This window comes from Acanthochromis polyacanthus, chromosome 22, assembly GCF_021347895.1.
Source record: "Acanthochromis polyacanthus isolate Apoly-LR-REF ecotype Palm Island chromosome 22, KAUST_Apoly_ChrSc, whole genome shotgun sequence".
NCBI lineage: Eukaryota > Metazoa > Chordata > Actinopteri > Pomacentridae > Acanthochromis > Acanthochromis polyacanthus.
Window position 1 is genome coordinate 27,775,034 of NC_067134.1, and position 15,665 is coordinate 27,790,698.

The window sequence follows — 15,665 nt, forward strand, 5'->3', positions numbered from 1 at the left end:
TAGCCGGGATGCTAACCAATTTGGCCGTTGCCGTTCGCTTCCTTTGCGTGTTAATTCCTCTTTTGAATGTTTAGAAGCGGACATAATGGGGTTTAGAGCTGGCAGGAGATTGGAGGAAAAGAGGATCAAACGTTGAACTGAAGATACTTTTTCTTTTTTTATGAGCCTCCTGTTGAGCTTATCGCGTATCGAGCAGCAGGAAGTTCGGACACGGTGTGAGTTACGGCCTGTCACATGACAGAGAGGAAGAGCTGTGTGAATTTAACATGTTTAACCCTCCTGCTGTCCGCATTTACCCGCACCAAAAAAATATTGTTTTCTTGTCTGAAAAAAATCCAAAAAATTCAGCAAAAAAAATCCCCAAATTTCTGAAAACTTGCAAAACCTTGAGGAGGATAATTCCAATAATACCTTAAAAGTTTCCCTTATATACACATATATAGTTAAAGCAATAAAAAAAACTGACAAAAAAGGAACAAAATGATAAAAAATAGACAAAAAAAACAAATGAGAGAAGAAAAAAAAGACAAAAATATGAGAAGAATAAGACGCAAAAGGACAACAATGCAATCTATTATTTTACTTTATGATTAAAACAACTTGTCATGGTCTAGAAATTATGTTTAACGTCTTTAAATAAATGATCGACATACAAATCATTGGACTGGATATCACTAAAATGTCAAATAATCGTCTGAATTTAATAACAACCACCTTCTAATTAGCTAAATGATAATAAAACGAGCTGATTCAAAAATTGTTTTCTGTTCTTTTTATCAAGTTGAGATGACTCAAAACTCGTTCAAAATGACTCAAAAATTGTTCAGAATGACATGAAATTTGTCCTAAATGATGTGAAAATTATCCCAAAGACAAAAAAAAAGATCTGAAATGATGAGAAACGATCCAAGCTGACATAAAATTTGTTGAAAATGACAAGAAAATTGCCCAAAATGACTTAAAAATGATCTATAATTACAGAAAATTAGTCCAGAATGACATGAAATTTGTCCTGAATGACTTGAAAATTATCCCAAAGACCCAAAAATGATCCAAAATGATGAGAAAAGATCCAAGCGATTTTAAAACTTGTTGAAATTGACAAGAAAACTGTCCAAAATGACTCAAAAATTGTTCAGAATGACATGAAATTTGTCCTAAATGGTGTGAAAATGATCCCAAAGACAAAAAAAGATCCGAAATGATGAGAAACGATCCAAGCCGACATAAAACTTGTTAAAAATGACAAGAAAATTGCCCAAAATGACTTGAAAATATTGTTCCATGTCTGATTTTTTTTTTTAATTGAGCAAAAAAAATTCCCCAAATTTCTGAAAATTTGCAAAACTTTCAGGAGGATAATTCCAATAATACCTTAAAAGTTTCCCTCATATATACATATATAGTTAAAGCAATAAAAAATGACAAAGAAGGAACAAAATGACAAAAAAATGGACAAAAGAAACAAGCGAGAGAAGAAAAAATGACAAAATATGAAAAGAATAAGACACCAAAGGACAGAAGAGCAATCTAGTATTTTACTTTATGATCTAAACAACTTGTCATGGCCTAGAAATGATTTTAAATTTATAGTTTTCCTAATTTACAATCTGCAGTTAATATCTTCTCTGTAATTTTTCCACTTTGAGGGCCGGATCGGACCCTCTGGAGGACCACTTTTGGACCACGGGCCTCATGTTGGACACCCCTGCTCTAACCAACAGTTTTAGTCCAGGTCAAGCTTCAAACCTGCTGCATCTTCCTTTATTTTCTCACACTTTAAAAGCTCCTCCAGAACCACAGACAACATTATGCAACTGGTTGAACAACAAGTAAAGGTCAGCTCATGCTTTCTACGTCTCTGTACTCAGGAGGGTTTAAATTCTATCATCAGCATCTGAAAAGGTCCTAGAACCGGACTCTGAGCCAGAACGTGAGCGTGCATCGTCTGCACATATGCATGAGTCAGCAGTTTGAGTCAGCAGTTTGAGTCAGCATTAAATTCCTAAAAATCAGATGATTTGACTGCGTTGTAGAGGAGGAGGGGGGGGTCACAGGAGCTGTCAAAAGGTGTGAATCATCCGCTCTGTTGTTCTTTACAATCAGGTGACCTCTGTGAGTCGGAGCAGAGAGCTGGAAGGCTGCAGAGACGTGGGACTTTCAGAGCCGTTTAATGCTGGCCGGTAATTGATTGCAGTCATTAGCGCAGCGTGGAGTGACCTTGCTTACGGGGAGGAGGAGGAGGGTGAGTCAGCGGAGGAGGCAGGAAAACAATAGACTGGAATGTGTGCCGTCTTCATGGCGGCGGAGGCTCATCTGAAGGGAAATAAATCGTATTCCAGCTCCGGGGTTGACGTCTTCCATCCACGCCGCCTGCTTCCATATTACAGATTTAATGATTGGCAGAGGGGCAGAGCAGCAGCCTCCGTCTCTGCTGGTTTAGCTGTCAGAGCGCTTCATTCTTTACATCGAGCCGTTGTGATGTGGTAATAGTGTTTGAAAGCCAGACACGACCTGTAAATATCATTCAACGGCGCTAAAAATAAAGAAGTGGGTAACGGATACAACAAAATAATTGCCTTATCTATGTGAGGGAGGAAAAAGAGCCACTCTGGAGCCAATAGACCCTGTGCACGTCAAAATGCTAACTTCTTCTGACCGGGAGGGCTTACAGGTCCTTCCGGAGGCTATTTCGCAGCATGGATAACATGGAATCAAAAAAGAAAAACAGTTTTCTCGGCAAAACAAAAAACCAGATTTCAGCGTGTTCAAGGTCGATATGGGAGGTACTGTAGTGTACCATTATGTTCGGCTTCTGGTGTTTATAACGGTTCTATAAGCCTTCACCGTTTTCCAAAAGACCGGCATTTGCGGGCTCAGTGGATTGCCAAAATTAGACGAAAAAAATGTTTCACACTGAGCTGAGGATCGGGAATATTAGTGCATAGTCACTGATCAAACAGCAAATATCTGATAAACTATAACAACAATCCGTGCACTCTTCAATCATTTGTTATTCCGTTTTGACACCTAATCAAATATAGAGGAAATCCAAGCATTTGTCATTTTGTTCAAACAAAGCTACAAATATAAAATGTCTTGCTGAACTCGACTAAGTACCAAAGACTAAAGTGTAAAGTGGATTCTAGTAGCTAACTAAGCAAAAAATAGTAATGTATAAATACTAGAAATTAAAATGATAAGGTACATGTTTGGCAAGCCCTACAGTTAAGCTAGCGCTAGTTATGTAGGATGCGATGCCACTTACCTTCAAAGTTATATATGTACTGGGATATATAACATTTGAATCCATTTCCCGTTTGCTTTGAGGAGCTGACGAAAAATCATCAACGAGACGATAAACATCGTCAACAGAAATTTTAGGCAAGTTGCTTAGGCATCTGGAAAAGTAAAGTGTACTGCTGGCTTCTTCCATTTTGACAGCGCTGTAAGCAGGACCGGAAGTAACTGTAGCACCCGGAGTTTTTCAACCGGAACTAGCACATGCTATCATGCACAGGGTGTATTATGTTCATCAAACACACTGTGACTCTAGTGGAGGTGATACTGTCTTAGGCCCTCGTCCACACGAAGGCAAAACGCTCAATAGTTTCAAAAACGATCGCCATAAAGACGAAGGCGTCTCAGGAAATGCGTGCGTCTACACGAATGCACTCGATACGTATTGAAACGCTGTAAAACACATGAAAGACCTCTAGGGGCGCTGTAGCGATATGATGGAAACACGCCCAAACAGAAGAAAAACCAGTGGGAATGCGCACTTGCGGCAAAAGTTGTAAACAGAGACCAAGCCGGGAAGCATGAGTGGACCGTAATGTGTCCTCGATAATTGTTTGTTCAACTCGGTGGTGATTGAGAAGAAGGAGATTTTGCTGCAACAGGGATGGTAGGGTCCCTACTATCCCTGTGGCGCATGCATGTCAATGAAGATACGAAACTATGATGCAAGCGTATCTGAAAAGTAGCGGAGAGCCGGTAAACACGGAGCCGCGTAAACGGCGTTTCAAAATCTTTCCACTCTGGAACCTGGTTTCAAAAATGATCGTTTACAGACCCCCAAAACGCCGTCTTCGTGTGGATGGCACGCAGATTCGACAAGAAACTTCTGCGTTTAGACCACGGTTTGTCTTCGTGTGGACGGGCTCTTATGCTTTATGATTTCTCTGAAGGGATCCACTCAAACTCATTTTCTCAGAAACATCAGAGGATGTTAGCGTATCACACCGTCTCTCACCACACTTATGCGGACGACACACAACTTTATATTTAGCTTAGGGCTGGGACTTTAACACGTTCATTACGAATCATTAATTACAGAAAAAGTAACATGTTAAAAAAAATAATGCAGACACTTTTCAACGAGCACCGACTCCACTCAGTTTAGGTCAGTGTTTCTCAAGTAGTGGGGCGCCCCCTGGTGGAACGTAGAGGCATGACAAGGGGGAAAAGAGAAAAAAAGTCCATCTACACAGAGCTAATTAGCTGAACTTTTGCTTTAGCGTCGGCCTGTTTTGCGCTGGCTTGTCGTGACCCGGCCAAAACCGGCCGTCAGATGGTCCATTTTGTCCGGCAGGACGACTTTACAAAGTGAAAAAATTACAGAGAAGACATTAACTGTACTGTACATTTGTAAATTTAAAATAATTTGTAGACCGTGACAAATTCTTTTGCTCATAAAGTTAAATACTACATCGTTCAGTTCCAGATGACTAAATGTAGTGTCATCTAAATTTTGTGTTTCCTTTTTGTCTCGTTTGTGATTTTGTCTGTCATTTTGTGTTTTGCTTTATTCGTAGTTTTGTCTGTTGTTTTTGTCGTTTTTGTGTTTGCTTTTTGTCTCGTTTGTGTTTTTTGTCTTATTCTTTGCCAATTTGTTCCTTTTTTCTGTCATTTTTTGGCCGCTTTTCGTCCATTTGTCTGTCACTTTAACTTTTTTGTCAAATTTTTTTGTGCCTTTTTGTTTTGTTTTGTGTTGTCTGTCTGACTTTTGTCATATTGATCATAAAATAATATACTGTATCGTTCAGTTCCAGATGTGACTAAATGTTGTGTTCCTTTGTAGACACTCTGTGATCTGGAAGTTGTAATGTGGAAATGATAAACTGAGCCTGAATGATAGTGAAACTTTATTTATTTTCTTCATAAATTTCAGGTTGTTCATGATGTGTTGTAAAAATATAATTCCTTAAATGTGAACATTTTCAGAATGGACTTCTTTACACTAAACCAAAGGAACAACTTGAAGTTGTGGTTTTTTATCGGTTATTCTGCTGTGATTTTACTGATTATTCGAGATCAAACTGAACTAAATGTGGAACCTGAACTAAAATGACTTTAACACTCTTGTTCTCACTCATCAAACCTGATTTTTTTAGGGGGATAAATCGCTGAATATTGTCGGCGCTGAGGCGGAACGTGACAGAAAAGGGTCTGATTCCTCCTTGTTCTCAGGAGCAGCCTTTCAGAAAGCAGATAAATGTTTGATCGCCGTACCAAAGTCTTTTCAGAGCTCCACACAAAGGTGATCGTAATGCGAAGTCTGGGAGTCGTTGCGAGGCGTAATGGAGCAGCAGAGCTCGGTGTGAAGCGGCTAAATTGGCTTCCTGGGGGGGTTACGTTCAAAACACTTTAGCACTTAACGCTGCAGACTCACTGCCGTTTCCCTCTCCCTCCGGCCTGTCGCCACGCTGTCATGGCAACCAGTTCACATCAGCAGATTGTTAGCAATCAGCCCTGTGAATGGGTGTTAATAACGGTAATTATTACGTGCTTTTTTACGTTGTTATTCTTCCGTCACTTTTCACACGTTGATGCCTGTTTTCGCTGCTCCGTGGTGTTTTGGAGTTCTGCTTCCGTTGGCGTGTTTTTATCAGCGGTGCAGTCATAATGAGGAGATCATAGTAATTCAGTCCTATTCAGTGATAACTGAAGCATCTGGGGATGTAAACAAACACGTTATTTACATATTAGGAGGTAATGTCGACATTTTCGCTGCCATGTTCCGTTTTGTTTGAGTTCTATGTGACCAACAAGTGAAAGAATGACAACACAGTTCAAGAAACGCTTCACTTCAGGGGTATTATAGTCATGGATTCCCAAAAAAATGCCTTCTTCAAAGCTATGCATACCCGAGTCCTCTGTCTTTCTTTAATAGTCAATACTTAATGATCAAAACAACAAAAGTCAGACAAAAAAATGACAAAATGTTACAAAAATGAGACACAAAATATCAAAAGTGAGGCACAAAGTGACGAAACTGAGACGAACAACACAAAACAAAACAAAAAAGAGAAGGAATTGGACAAAAAGGTTACAAAACAACAAAAACGAGACAAAAAATTACACAAATGAGAAAAAAATGACAAAAGCGAGAAACCAAAAGACAGAAACGTGAGGCAAATCATGAAAGTTAAACAAAAAATACATAAAAACAACAAAAACAAGACAAAATATTACAAAAATGAGACACAAAATATCAAAAGTGAGGCACAAAGTGACAAAACTGAGACGAACAACACAAAACAAAACAAAAAATAGAAAGAATTAGACAAAAAGGTTAAAAAACGACAAAAACGAGACAAAAAATTACACAAATGAGATCAAAAATGACAAAAATGAGAAACAAAACGACAAAAACGAGACAAAAATTACACAAATGATATCAAAAATTACAAAAGCGAGAAACAAAAGGACAGAAAGGTGAGGCAAATCATAAAAGTTAAACAAAAAAATACATTAAAAAAAGACAAAACATTACAAAAACAAGACAAAATATTACAAAAACAAGACACAAAACGACAGAAAGGTGAGGCAAATCATAAAAGTTCAACAAAAAATACATAAAAACAACAAAAACAAGACAAAATATTACAAAATGAGATACAAAATATCAAAAGTGAGGCACAAAGTGACAAAACTGAGACGAACAACACAAAAAAACAAAAAGAGAAGGAATTAGACAAAAAGGTTACAAAATGACAAAAACAAGACAAAAAATGACACAAATGAGATCAAAAATGACAAAAGCGAGAAACAAAACGACAGAAACGTGAGGCAAATCATGAAAGTTAAACAAAAAACAAGACAAAATATTACAAAAACAAGACACAAAATGACAAAAGAACAATCGAGTATTTTACTTTCTGATCCAAACAACTTGTCATGGTCTAGAAATGATTTTAAATTTTCAGTTTTACTAATTTACAAGCTGCAGTTAATGTCTTCTCTGTAATTTTTCCCCTTTGAGGGCCGGATTGGACCCTCTGGAGGACCACTTTTGGCCCACGGGCCTCATGTTGGACACCGCTGTACTTCCTGTGTATCTTTTGTCTGCTTGTGTGACAACAGATCCACAGGAAGTACCGACATGAGAGCTTTTACAAATGAAGAATCAAAAAACACAAACATCAGTCAGTTTTATACATAAAGGAGCTTAATATAACTTTTATTGTAACTTCTTCTTTGGCTTATAATGATCAGATTTACTGTTTTTTTTCCCCAGTATCAGGCAGGTTTGATATTTAAACATTTGCTGAGGATTATCTTCAGGAACTTTTAATGTGACGAGCATTAAAACCTGACATTTGACCGTCTTTAGTTTTACTCTGTGCTGACGTTCAGATTTCTCTCTTTGTCACAGAAAACAAACAGGACCTGCAGTCATCGACCTCGTAATGACGCTATGGCCCGTTTTAGGCCGTTAACTGCCTCATTTCTCATCATAATGTGTTGCCCTGATCAATGATTCTTCTCCTCAGTGTTTGAGCTCTGAAGGATGACACCTGAAACCTGACTGATCTGTGATGTCACAGCCGTTACGGAAACCAGATTAATATTCAGAGCGGAGCGTTTTTCCACAGCACGCCTGGAGGGGATCTTTAACCTTTTGGATGTGATTCAGCTCAACCTGCTGAAACGAGGAAAAAAGACTTATTTCAAAGAACTTTTACCTTGAAATAAGTGAAAAAATCTGCCAGTAGAACAAGTAAAAAATGTCTTGGTAAGGTTTCTAGAAATAAGATGTGATATTTAGAATATTGAGGTCTTATAATTAGCTGGGAAGTTTTATTTTAAGCTCTGTTTTACCAGGATTGTCAAGCTTAAGTGTCTTAACCCTCCTGCTGTCCTCATTTACAGCACCAGAAAATATTGTTTCCTTGTCTGAATTTTTTTTTTTTAAAAATCAGCAAAAAATTCCCCAAATTTGTATTAAAAAAATCTTCATTAAGAAAAATCCTTAAAGGTTTCCCTTCAATGTTTTTTTTTTTTTTTTTTTTTTTAAAAATCCCCAATTTAAGCAAGAAATGAAATTTACAAAAATAAAAAAATCGATGAAAATTGTAAATATTTAATATTTAATATAAATGAATAAAAAAATCCTAAAAAAATTTAAAGTGTTTCCATATATATCAGGAAAACTTCTAATATTTTATTTATTTAAGAACATTCACATAAAAATCAACCAAAATCCAGCGAGTTTCGCTGGATTTTGGTTGATTTTTATGTGAATGTTCTTAAAGAAATTTTTTTTTTCATTTCTTTTTTCCATCAAAAAATGTTCAAAAATTTCCTTAAAAATGTGAAAATTTCACGATGAAAATTATTATTTTTTTCTACATTTTTAAACTTTAAAATTGGCCAATTTGACCCGCAGGACGACACGAGGGTTAAAACAAGATCATTTCCAGATTATTTGACTGAACGAGATATTTAAGATGTGTCGCCTTAAAACAAGCCCCTCCGTCTGCTGGAATGTCTCTTGCTCAGTGAATTTATCTTAAATCAAGTGGGATGAGACATTTAGACTAAAAATAAGACAAACAGACTCGGTGAGATTTAGAGTTTTTGCAGTGCGGAGAGTTTTTCATTGTGGTCATTTTAGCTCCAACTCAGAAGCTGTGATTAAATCCGTCTTGTTGGTCTTAAACTGACAAAGAAACCGTTTTAAAGTTGCGACGTACGGTGATGCAAATCATGTGGTAACCATGGTAACATGTACGTGAGAGTGAGGGCGTTCTCTGATCAGTAATTTACCGAGAAAAGATCACCTGAAGATGTGTTTATTGTAGAGAAGTGCAGCTTTGGAGGAGGACTGTGCTCGCTGAGGGCTTTTCTAGTTTCGCATTGCGATACACATCCTCGTCTTATTTTACATCACAAACCGCCTCCTCCAGAATTATCATGAAGTTGAATCGGAACACCTCATAAACTGTTCCAACTTTCTAATTTTAAAGGCGGAGGATCTGTAGCGGTGTCTCGGATTAAACTGCATTAATTTTAAGCCGATGTGTTTAATAAACTGGAGTGTGTCTGCGTGCGTACATAGCAGGATAAAGAGCATTAGCAAACTATTAACACAGCAAAGAAGGCAACCCAGAGTGTTTGTAACATCTTAATGCAGGTTTTTCTGTTCAGACAAACACTCAACAGGCACAAATCTGCCTTAATTATCCTCCGTGCTTCATCAGCAGCAGGTCGGTGGATTGTGAAGTCTGTGAATTACAGAATATCTCCAACTGCAGGAACTCCATCACCGCAATTAAAAACTGTGATCCACAGCCCTGGCTTTCCCTCGGAAGTGTAACGTATTCAGGAGAGGGCGTCTTCCGAGCTCTAATGTAATTCAAAGTGACACGGCGGCATGAAGCGATACAGCCGTCTTTCAATTTGCTCCGAGGTGAAGTCGGGTCTCAGGATTCCGTGAGGTGCATCGCCAAGGACGGATGTTGGTTATTTCAGGCTGCGGAAAAATGAGTGTAAAGTCGTTGTGGGGGATTATGAAAATAAGAGAGCCTCCTTAAGGTGAAAACAAGCCGGGAGGAAAGAGGGAGGGAGGTCGAATAAAGGAGATGAATACGGTGATTTAGTGCAGGAATGTCAAAGTCATCTTAGTTTGGGTTCCACATTCAGCCCGACTGAACAAAGAATGCAACAAAAAGGTTACAAAGCGACAAAAAAATGAACGAACGACAAAAACGAGACAAAAAAATGACGCAAACAAGGCAAAAAATGACAAAAACGAGACAAAAAATGACAAAAAATGACAAGACAAAAAATGACACAAGACAAAAATGACACAAACGAGACAAAAAGAAGACAAAAAACAACACAAACGAGACAAAATGACAAAAACGAGACAAAAAATGACAAAAAAATGACACAAGACAAAAAATGACACAAGCGAGACAAAAATGACACAAACGAGACAAAAAATGACAAAAAAATGACACAAGACAAAAAATGACACAAACGAGACAAAAAATGACACATGGCAAAAAATGACACAAGACAAAAAATGACAAAAAATGACACAAACGAGACAAAAAAACGACACAAACGAGACAAAAAGAAGACAAAATACGACACAAACGAGACAAAAAATTACACCAATGAGATCAAAAATGACAACAGTGACAAAAAGCAAAACGGCACAGACAATACACAAGAACAAATAAAGTGAAATACAAAATGACAAAAATTACACAAAAGTCAGACAAAAAATACAAAAAAACAACAAAAATATGACAAAATATTACAAAAATGAGGCACAAAATAGCAAAAGTGAGACAAACGACGTGAAACAAAACAAGAGACAAAGAATAAGACAAATAAGTTTCAAAGCGACAAACAAAGCGAAACACAAAATGACAAAAATGAGCCGAAAAACACAAGCGAGACAAAAGGGAACGCAAAACCATAAAAAAAACATGAGACAAACACCAAAAGTCAGACACAAAACACCAAAAACAGACAAAAGAACAATCCAGTATTTTACTTTATGATCCAAACAACTTGTCATGGTCTAGAAATGATTTTAAATTTATAGTTTTACTAATTTACAATCTGCAGTTAATGTCTTCCCTGTAATTTTTCCACTTTGAGGGCCGGATTGGACCCTCTGGAGGACCACTTTTGGACCACGGGCCTCATGTTGGACACCCCTGGTCTAGTGATTCTGTCTGAGCTGTGGGGAGATGGAGGAGGGGAGATGGAGTGGCTTCAGGGAGACTGATTGTTCTAGAATCTGTCGATAAGTTGAAGCCGAGCTCTGAGGAGAGGATGCTGAAGTTAGGACACGCCGCCAAGGTGAAGGAAGGAACAAGAGGGCTGCTGGAGGAGTTGAAAGCAGACAAAACCAATAAAAAAACAAAGAAAGGACGAGGAGGAGGGAGGGAGGGAGGCAGCGAGACATATGAAGATGGATCAAGGCGCCCGCTGGAGTAGAGAAGGAGAGAGTGATTGAGAGGATGGAGAGGGAGGAGGTGTGGAAAAGCAGCCCTGATGAGATGGATTCTACTGGACCGTGAGATTGATGACTCTTCTTCAGACAGAAGGGGGGGAGATAGGGGGAGAGATGGGGGGAGGTTGGAGAGAAGTCCTGATGAGACGAAGAAGCTTCGAGCCCCGCAAGACACGAAGAAATCTGTGGCCTGATGAAAGGAGGAGGAAGCATCTCTGCATATTTCAGTATCTGTAATAGAATCTATAGCACTTCCTCCATTCATCATCAGTTATGCAGTTATGATAAAAAAGAACACATTTCCTCAGAATAACAAGACGAGGGCTGCCGTCGCTTCACAGGAGATTATGTCTGAGGCGAATAAAAGCGTGTTTTTAAAGCAGGATTAGATTCAGTTTCAGCCTCTGAATGCAAACTGACATCTGAATCCGTCTGAATGCCATAAATATTCCATGTTTGGGGTTTAAATTCGTCCTTATGGCCCACGTCGGTGTGTCCAATTAGAGCAGAGACTAAAAGTTGCAGCGGTGAACGGCCGGCTAACGAAGGAACAGCTCATTACCAGGAAGATATGTAAAATCCACACTGTCGGGTTCACTGACGGCATGCTGGGGGAAGGCTGGGAGAGGAGAGGAGGGAGTAAATGGGTGAGTGGAACCGGGGGAATGAGAGGAAGAGGATATTAATCTTTTTCCCACGAGGTCGTTTCAGTTTCTCTGCCGGAGTAGCTCTGATTCGCCAGCCTGAGTCCGGTCCGGGGGATCAGAGGGAGATAAACAGCAAACAGAAAGTGGTCAGAGTGGAGGCAGAGAGTGTTGGTGGGATGTTCAGACCACAGCACTCTCATCAGAGCTCTGATAGAACGATGGGCTAACTGTCTGTGGCACTGAGCCGACACTCTGGACTGATTTATGGGCTGTAATGAATAGGCAGCAAGAAGTGTCGTTGAATATGTCTCAGGCCCTCCTGCTATAAACAGCTTTAGGTAGAAGATCCGTCTGCTTGCCGTTCACCTCCAGTCCGTGTGCTCTTCTTCCCTCTGAGGTTTTCATGTCTGTCTGTCTCCTCTTTTTCAGACGCTGTCACACGGAGGTGAAATTCCTTCTGCGAGCTGCGATGGGACTCAGTGAGGCCGAGGACATGACAGGAAACCTCTGCAGTGTTGCTGCTCAACAACAAGACCAACACTAGACAGCCGAGGAGTCCATTATCTGAAATTAATGTCAGCCGTGTTGCGGAGGCAGCCGCAAGCTGCGCCGCCGGATCTACCCCGACTCATGGAGGCTGGGCCTCGACCTTTCCAACCCTGCAGCCACTGACTAGCCGAGCGCACAGCGATGCCTTCTAAGGTCTCCTGCTTGTACCTGCTGACAGTGGTTTGCTGGGCCAGCGCTCTGTGGTACCTCAGTGTGTCCCGCCCCTCCACTTCCTACGTGGGCCAGCTCAACATCCCGATACGCAAGACGTCCAAGACCAACAAGAACTCCACCTTCAGCAACATCCGCACACGCTCTCTCAACCCACACGACTTCGGCTACCTCATCAATGAGGAGAAGAAGTGCGAGGCGGAGCCCCCGTTCCTCGTCATCCTCATCAGCACCACCCACAAGGAGTTTGACGCCCGTCAGGCCATCAGAGAGACATGGGGAGACGAGAGCACGTTTCCAGATGTTCGTGTGGTCACTCTGTTCCTGCTGGGTCGCAGCACCGACGCTGTCCTCAACCAGATGGTGGAGCAGGAGAGTCAGATCTTTCATGACATCGTAGTGGAGGATTTTATCGACTCCTACCACAACCTGACGCTGAAGACGCTGATGGGCATGCGCTGGGTGGCCACCTTCTGCCCCAAGGCTCAGTACGTCCTCAAGACGGACAGCGACATCTTCGTCAACATGGAGAACCTCATCTTCAACCTCCTCAAGCCCACCACCAAGCCCAGGAGGAGGTACTTCACCGGCTACGTGATCAACGGCGGGCCGATCAGAGACATGCGCAGCAAATGGTACATGCCAGAGATCTGTACCCGGAGAGCAAGTACCCGCCCTTCTGCTCCGGCACCGGCTACGTCTTCTCAGCAGACGTGGCCGAGCTCATTTACAAGACGTCCCTCCACACCAGGCTGCTGCACCTGGAGGACGTCTACGTGGGCGTGTGCCTCCGCAAGCTGGGCATCCACCCCTTCCAGAACAGCGGCTTCAACCACTGGAAGATGGCCTACAGCCTCTGCCGCTACCGCCGGGTGGTCACCGTCCACCAGATCTCCCCGAGGAGATGCACCGCATCTGGAATGACATGACCAGCAAGAAACACCTGAAATGTTAGCAGGACTGTTAGAATCAGGGAGGAACTGTCCTTTTATGTCCATCAGGGGCTGTACAGCACGTAGCACCGAGCTGAAGAAGGCGTCCAGGGCTTCATCCTGCTGCTGAGTCCTTCTCCAGGAAAGCAAACTCAGCTGCATTCTCTTGTGTGACTGCTACTTCAGCTCACAGACTCTCAAACAAGGCACAAAGCTAGAAATGTGTTTTCCTAAAGTGTGCAGATGGTGAGTGTCTCTGCTTACAAGACAGGAAACATAAAGGTTTTGGTTCATTTCCACAAACTGTCCCCTGTTCCTTAATAAACGCCCTCCTGTGAACCCTCTCTGTCGGGTTCGTCACAAGCTTGAACTGTGAATGTTCATGTATTTTCAGTTGTTGTGCTTTCTGAACAAGGTGTAGATGTTGGATGTACTGTCTGGCAGCGCAGCAGCCGTCGTCATCGTGCCGATCATGGTGAGTTTACGGTGTGATGACTTATTTCCAACACGTGTATCATGCCGCTGTCGCTCTAGGGAAGCAGCTTAGGAGCATTAAAGAGCAGACTGAGCTCTACTCTCCTCAGAATCAGACATATTTTCTTACGGCGGATCCACAGATCTTTGTATTGTGCAACGAGAAAAAATAAAAAGCGAAGTGAACAGATTGAAGATACATCGGCTGCTTGCATTCCCAAGTGAATGTAACTTCTGTTAATGTGTAATGTGCAGTTATTTGTCTCAGGCAGTGCTGTGAGCAGGCTTCAGACTATTAGATTTTCTATTACTTGAACATGAAGGAGAGCAGATGTACTGTAAGAACAGTGGAGGTGTGTTCTGGGGAAAATATTACATTTCTGAGTGCTTTCTTCTTTTCAATTACTTGAGATTAAATAAACTGGCTTTTATAAGACTTGACGCTGTATTTATTCCAGAAAACAATATAAAAAAGTTAATATTCAGCCTGATTGAATGGCCTAACCCGCGTGCTCACAGGGCTGATTATTCTCTGAGGGAAAACAGGAGCTGGAGGAGTGAAAGCCTCTGATTAGGACTGTTGTTCAGTCGGCAGCTGTGCTCCCGGCTCTCAACACATCAGCGACTGAAATCATCACTTTTCCACCAGGTGTTGGTGTGCGTGGACCAGAGGTAAGCGGACTGCAGAAACGTGATTAAATCAAATGTAGCGTCTGCGTTATTGGCAGCTGAATGGCTGTTTTCATACGTGATGTCTTAACCTGTAAGCCCACTGCTGCAAAAATACAGCATCACTTTCACTGAAACTTATTTAAATTATTTCTATAAATAAATTTAATATTTTCTAATGTTTCTACCTACATTTCTATATTATATATAATATATATATATATAATGAGAAAAAATGAAGGAAAACTCATAATATGTATTATCTTATATATGTTATGGATATATTTTACTAAAAATATTTTAGAGAATAAAATATATTTAAGGTTGTTGCTAGAGGTACAGACCCGTACCCGTAGCCTGTGGACTACGGATACGGCACTTGCCATTTGCCAATCAGATACGCAAGATCTGGTCATGTGACTCCCGGTAGACGCTAGCGGTACGGACCCGTAGCATCGGTACTACAGGTACGGACCCTAAACCTGACCCTAACACTAACCCTAACCTTAACCTTTGCTTACCTTTCAACAGTTTGCAGTGGTTAGCAGCTTCTTGACTCGCGAGACTCGCGTACGGGTCCGTATCTGTCTGGCAAATGGAAAGTGCCATATCCGTAGGCCACAGGCTACGGATACGGGTCCGTATCTGTAGACACTACCTATATTTAAAATACATGATGCACCCTCCGTAATTATTGGCACCCCTGGTTAAGATGTGTTGAAAACCTTAAAATAAATTACATTTTTATTGTAGAAGCATACTCTGACACTGAACATTTTTGAAAAATTTGTTGTAGGAGAAGATTAGGCGCTGTTTTGTTGACAAAACGGGGTTGTACAAAGTGTTAACATCAGCCGTGCTAATAATTGTGGCACACATGATTTGATGTAAAACAATTATTTCTTAAAGTGTGATTTTTTTTTTCCCACTGAATAAATGCACCTGAATGAAAGGTTGGATTTT

General features: G+C 40.7%; 1 protein-coding gene across 1 annotated transcript in view; it reads left to right on the plus strand.

The window, feature by feature from the left end:
• LOC110966274 (beta-1,3-galactosyltransferase 1-like) overlaps positions 1 to 14,462 on the plus strand; it is an 82,129-nt gene extending 67,667 nt beyond the window's left edge. Inside the window, 3 exon segments of the mRNA XM_022215591.2 lie at positions 12,337 to 13,270; positions 13,273 to 13,518; positions 13,521 to 14,462. Of these exon segments, the coding sequence (XP_022071283.2) occupies positions 12,598 to 13,270; positions 13,273 to 13,518; positions 13,521 to 13,582 (981 nt within the window). The 5' untranslated portion in view covers positions 12,337 to 12,597 and the 3' untranslated portion in view covers positions 13,583 to 14,462.
• The last annotated feature ends 1,203 nt before the right edge of the window (positions 14,463 to 15,665 follow it).